The sequence below is a fragment of the Corylus avellana genome, chromosome 7, assembly GCF_965113065.1.
Source record: "Corylus avellana chromosome 7, dhCorAvel1.hap1.2, whole genome shotgun sequence".
NCBI classification, from domain to species: Eukaryota; Viridiplantae; Streptophyta; class Magnoliopsida; order Fagales; family Betulaceae; genus Corylus; species Corylus avellana.
In genome coordinates, this window is record NC_142496.1 from 15535914 (window position 1) to 15542367 (window position 6454).

Sequence of the window (6454 nt, forward strand, 5' to 3'; positions counted from 1 at the left end):
ACTAAACTCAATGTAGAGGGATAAGCAATAATTAGAAGGATTCCGATTCATCTGCATTCTCATACAAAAACAAAACAGGTGAAAATAGTTCAAAGTAATTAATCCAGAAAATAATCAGCATATAATTGTGACTAGCATTTCAACCCATGCACGTATCTGATTAGTCAAAAAAAGTAGAGACACTAAGACCCCACGCCAACTAACACCAACTACAAATATATGCCGCCTATTTGTTAATGCAGCATCAGAATGTTTTTGGGTCCCTAGCTATATATGCAAACGACACTCACACTACTCATCATGATCAGCAACTGAAACTAGGAAAGTCGTGCCATTTCTCTTTGAAATTATCAGTTGGGAAACTTCCACTACTGGGGTGGCAGAGATTCGAAGTTCTACAGCAGTACTAGGTAAAATTGACCATATATAGTGCTTGTTTCATTCATGTGTTGTTGTCTCTTTTCTTTGACTCTTCTTTCTCTTCCATTGAAATTGCTTGAAGAATTAGGCTTTCTAATTGGTATATCCTTGCTTAAATATTTGCCATGCGGAGCAAAATTACTACTGACCATTTCCATGAAGACTCTGTTGGGAGACAGGGGTCTTGACAATAAGTCAGACTCTTTTAACATCAAAATAGACGAGGCTTCAGGTGTCCAAAAAGTGGCAGAATCAAATACCCTTGAGCAAGATAACGGAAAAACTCTTTCAGAATCTGCTACACGCGGCAGAGGATGGTCGATATTCAGAGTTCCAGCACATGTGCGTGAAGTTGACAACAGAGCTTACAGCCCCAGGATTGTAAGCATAGGTCCATTTCATCATAATCAAGAGGCTCTGAGAGCCTTTGAAGATCAGAAAAAGCGGTTTCTCAGTCGCCTTCAAAACCAAAGGAGCCGTGGCTGTGTAGTAGATCTTGAAAATGCCATGAAAGAAATGGAGGAAAAAACCAGAAAATGCTATTCGGAGGACTTTGGAGGTATAAACAGTGATGATTTTGTCCGGATGATGCTCCTTGACGGTTGCTTTATCGTAGAGCTCCTGCGCTTGCACACCACCATGACAACTTCCAAGGTACTATTTTTCTTTAGAAATCAACAGCCTCACATGAAGAAAGACACTAATATATATTAATTGCTTGATTTTTTTGGAGCAGGGAAATGGTGATGTGGAGGAGCCCATTTTAGAAACACGTTGGATGGTGCCAAATATCGGTCGTGATTTACTTATGCTTGAGAACCAACTTCCCATGTTTGTGCTGCAAAAAATATATGACATCACCACCCTCGAGACCAAGGCAATTACTCCTCTCAACGAGCTTGCTCTCCGATTTTTTGAACCATTGAGACCTGGAAAGGACAAATTGTCAGACAATATATTGAACACCAATCAAGAGCATGCACATCTATTAGCTCTGTTTCAGTCTACCTTCATAAATCCAAAGAGTTCAGGTCCTAAAAGGGATAACCAGAGGAAATATGAAAAAATTCCTGGGAAGGGTTGGGTCCATAATGCCACGACACTTACTTATACTGGGGTTCGATTCAAAAAAAAATCCAGTAACTTTCTTAACATAGAGTATAAGAACAAAGTGTTGACGATTCCTACTCTATACATTGATGATGGCACCAGCACTTTGTTGAGGAACTTGATAGCTTATGAGCAGAGCTATAGATCTGCAAAACGCCCCTATTTTTCTTGTCTTGCAGTTTTCTTGGATTGCATAGTGGATACGGTTGATGATATCAACATTCTTCGTCGTGCGGGGATTATCAAACAGGCAAAGGGTGGCGACCAGGAGGTGGTGGATCTTTTCAATAGTCTCACCAAAGAGCTTGAGATTGATATGGATGACTGCTACATGATGAAGCAGATAGATGACGTCAACCGTCATCATAAAACACATGAGGCCATGGTTAGATTTTACCGCACTCTCTCCAAGCTAAACTTTATGCGTTTTATCACAGCATACATATCCAATCTACTGACGTTGATCTATATCTGGTCCACCATTAAGGTTTGCGATTGCAAAGACGGTGATCACAAGGGGTGAATGGTAGGCAATATAACCCGGTCAGGATAGTAGTTGTATAAAAATAAAGGACTCCTAAATTTGAGAGGACAAGTATAGCAGTAGTATATATTTATCTTAGTTGGACTAGGACCTAAATCTCTGAATTTCTTAGGATTATTAGGGCTTTTAGGACTCTCCTAAGCCCTATAAATAGACATTTAAGCCTCACAATTCAATACACAATTTGAATGAGACAACTTTGGGAAGAGGAATTGGAGACTACTTCAAGGAGTCGTTTTTGGTTCTTTCTTTCCCTCTTCGTTCTCTTTTATTTTAATTATGTATAACTAACTCTTAAAGAGGGTTAAATTGAAGCCATAATTATGTTTATTTAATATTTCAATATTGGCGCATTTGTGATAATTATATTGTATTGCTTAACTTGATTAATTCCTGTTTTCTTGAATTCGTTATATGTATGTGATTGGCCATTATATGCATGTGGTATGAACTAGTTAATTAAATTAATTTGGATGACCGAATCCTGGGTTTAATAAGAGTAACAAAAGAAATCCATACCGGGTTCTTGAGTTAATCAACATGGGGAACCGGGAGTAGACACCCATGCCCTAGGCCTCATGTGTTTGTCGATTTTCACATATTTATGCTTTCTTAAAGAACAACTTAGTAGACACCCATGTTAAATCCTTTAAGAAATAAAATAATTAGAGTAGACACTCATGCCTAATTCGTTGCTTAGAAAAATCAATAGCTTAAGAAGTAGACACACATACCCTTAGATTGGCAAACATTAAGTATTCATAACATGATTGGATTATTGACATATTATTATATTATCTAAATATAATTAGTGGTGGATATCAATGCCCTACCTTTCATTTATCTTTATATCTTTTTATTTCTTTTTCATAATATCAATTTAGTGACAATTTGATATTTTTCTAAATTGTAAAACAAAATCAACAATCCTCGTGGGATCGATCTGGTACTTATGCACTATACTATCGTTTGATCTTATGTACTTGCGAGTAAAACGTACCAAGTATTTGCCTATTTATTTAGGTGAGTATTTGGCACAACAAGTTTTTGCCTGGCAAGGGCTGGTAAGTGCCTAAGTCGTGGGAATGGTTTTTGTTGGAGAATGGGTTCTAACGCGTTTTTTGAATTTTTTTTGAATTTTTGATATATATTTTTTTAATTTGGGGCAAACGTGATATGTGCCCCGTCATTAGCGTGCTTACTGTTCACATACGCCGATGCCTCTTATATCATTACTCCCCTTACATTACATAAACGCAAGACCGGTAGGTGCATTCAATTTTTTTTTTTTTTTTTTTAGATAAAGGGTGCATTCAATTGCCAACTAAGTTGGTATTGGTTACGTCCCAAGAGATAGTTCAATTAGCTGGGACCACGCCTAATGAATCAGAGGTCACTAGTTCGAATCCCCCTCCATCTTCTTGTGCGGACATGTCAAAAAAAATAAAAAAGTTGGTATTGGTTACACCATTAATGCACATGGGTCTCATCAAAAGTGTGGGTTGTCCGTTGGAATCAGACCCAATTATTTCGACCGTTGGGTTTTGGAGACCAAAGACCAAGAAATTTGGGCAAGCATAAAATTTTTTGAGGACCACATTTTCTCTTTGGGTTTCGAACTAAATGGGCCAAATAAAAAACTCATATGGGTTAAAAAAAAAAAAAAAAAAAACCCAAAACAAAACCAAATTCGGCCCAGCCAAAGGAAGTTACTCCCTTTTTGTAATCTTGTTTCAGTGACGTTTCATCTTCCAAGCTAACCGCTGCGCTCGCCGTTCTCCAAGCAACCGTCCTCATCCCAAATACTCCATGGAGATGGAGGGATCCACGATGCCAGGGTTATCGAGGCCATCAAGTGATGATTCATCACCATCTATTTGTTACGACATCGTTTTCCATATGCCTATTGGAGCTGTGGGGGGGAGGCGGTGCATTCGAGGTGGTATAAGATTACTGTTCATGCGGGCGGTTCTCAGGAGGTCGACGGTGAGAAGCTGCAGATGATCAGTCCATTTTGGAAAGGAAATCATCACCAGGACTACAGTTTTGCAACCCTAGGCTCGGATTTGTACTGTGTTGGTGGTCATCGCTGCTATCTTTCTGTTGCTGAGTACGATTCTGATTCGCCTCTACCGTTTGTTCGCAATGTCTATAAGTTAGACATTAACCATCCTGATAATAATTGGGTTCCTGTTCCTAAAATGATTTGTCCCAGACTCCAACCCCACACCTTCGTCATTGGGGGTAATAAGCTGTTTGTGTGGGATGGTCACTATTGTTGTTTTCCACCTGTCCGCTTGGAAGATAATGCCTTTGACGATGAGGTATTTAACGACCCCATTATTAATTATAGCTCATCGGATGATGAGCTATTTGACGGTTTCGTTATGGATTATACTTTTCCAACTACGATCCCGGATGCTGAGGTATTTGACCCGATTCTTAATGAATGGGAAGTGTTGCCTGATCCTCCCGGTAGAATGCCATACGACGGCTTTATTATTGCAGCTCTTGAGAATCCAGACAGGATTCTTGTTGCTTCATCATGTTTTCCGGGGGATAGTGATCATAGATGGGCTGATTTCTATACATATGACGTGGGGGATGGTTGTTGGCGAGAGCTTGAGCGTCATCAGCGCAAGTTACACCGTCATTGTCCTCTAGGATGGTGTGGAAAGCCTTTAACGGTAGCCAATACTTTATACTGGCTTCTACATAATGCTCGCTTGCTTGCCTACGATCTAGAGTTGGATGTGTGGTTCTTAGGCAATCTGAGTGTTCTGGGAAATTCGTTTTTTAATGAAGATGACCCCTCGTTTATTCCTAGTTTTGTTCATTTAGACAATCACAGGTTTTGCTTTTTACAACGTGCGTCTGATTCTTGTCTTCACTGCAGCATAGTTGATGTCTCTCGTAAGCTCAAGGAGAGGAGGTTGGATATAACGGTTGTTTGCCTCCTTGAATATAAGATGGACCACGCCACTCGCATATCGGATTGCCTTTTACTGTAAGTAGTGTCTTGCTTAATTTCCCTAATTTCCATTATCCTCGATCTCTGTTTTTTTACCAAACACAAACATTTTCTGTGCACAACTAGTTAATTTTCCATAACTTCTTCTGCAGTACCATATATTGTTTTCTCTAACTAATAGTACTGATGCATAGTTCTTGAGAACATATGATGGTTAATATAATTGAAAATTTTATTCATAACTTTTGAGTTGGATGAGCAATATTATTCTCAATTTTTTCCAATTAAATTTTATGACCATCCGTGGCTATTTCTATTTTTTGTTTTTCTGTGACATTTTCTTCAATTCAGGAGGAGAAAATTTCTTAAATTTGTGACTTAAGTTACTGGATCCATTAAACCTTTGTCAATATATAAAGCATGTAGCTATAGACACTAGACTGTGAATTTCTTGCGGTTTTTATAGTATTGCAGAAGGTGGGCTTGTCCAAGTGTCGTTGCTTTTGCAATAAACTCTTAGACATACCATTCTTACCCTAGTTGTCTCATTGTGGTATTAATAGTTTGAAGGTGTTGCACACCTGCTAGCTTGGATGTCGAAACATGCTTGGTTTGTAAATTTTTTTTGGAGAAATGTTCGTGGACATGAAATTGTAGTTCTCTACAAGATCCTTAGAATCTACAAGAAATGCGCATGGACCTAAAATTTAGACACCTACAATATTTTAAGAGTCTACAATATTTATCAAAAGTTAACATATGACTCTCTTAATGTAGTTCTTGAGCATGATGTACCTCTAATAGGACCAGTGGTGCTGCCATCAAATTTTTCCCTTAAACCGTGCACTAGGAGGAGCAAATTTGATGTGCAGATAAGAATGACATTGCTGTTAGCATATGTGCAAGTGCTAATGAGTGTTAAACTTGCAGGGGTAAGCAAAGCAGAAATGAAGTGCAAATTAGAGAAGAAGCCAAGCAAGAATGAAGTACGAGGAGTAAGGAGATTTATGATTGTAGGTTGCTTTCTTAATCTACTATAGTCTAGGGTTAGGTATTCTCTATTCCATTCTTATGCAAGCATTTTATTGAGAAGGTCATGACATTGTCCAATGCTCCCGTCGGAATATGTTTTATTTTTTTCCCCCTGCATGAGAACTATTTTTCACCCATGTTTGATTAAAAGTTATATGTTGAGACTCCATATGGAAAATATTATCTACAGTAAAAATTATTATCCTGTATGAATAATTAATGTAAATATCCCTACTTGAGCATTCTTTGCCATTCTTTTATAAGCAAATTAGTGATAAAGAAACAGTAGTAGGTAAGAGGCAACCCCAGATGTCATGTGAGGCAAAGGAATGCATAGGTCTTCTATAGACTGGCTTAAATAAACAATGCCATAGCGG

General features: G+C 38.3%; 1 protein-coding gene across 1 annotated transcript; it reads left to right on the forward strand.

Annotated features, from left to right (window-relative positions):
- The first annotated feature begins 311 nt into the window (after window positions 1-311).
- LOC148584533 (UPF0481 protein At3g47200-like) lies at window positions 312-6239 on the forward strand. Its single transcript, XM_088518283.1, has 5 exons — window positions 312-410; window positions 503-1074; window positions 1157-1915; window positions 4971-5081; window positions 5976-6239. The coding sequence occupies exons 2-4, from the start codon at window positions 577-579 to the stop codon at window positions 4977-4979; spliced, it is 1266 nt and encodes a 421-aa protein (XP_088374409.1). The 5' UTR covers window positions 312-410; window positions 503-576; the 3' UTR covers window positions 4980-5081; window positions 5976-6239.
- The last annotated feature ends 215 nt before the right edge of the window (window positions 6240-6454 follow it).

What these genes read in the sequence shown, in the direction of transcription:
- LOC148584533 (XM_088518283.1), top strand. Translation starts at nt 577, where the DNA reads ATGAAGACTCTGTTGGGAGACAGGGGTCTTGACAATAAGTCAGACTCT. An exon ending in CCACCATGACAACTTCCAAG is followed by an intron (nt 1,075 to 1,156) that starts GTACTATTTTTC and finishes TTTTTGGAGCAG; the next exon opens with GGAAATGGTGATGTGGAGGA.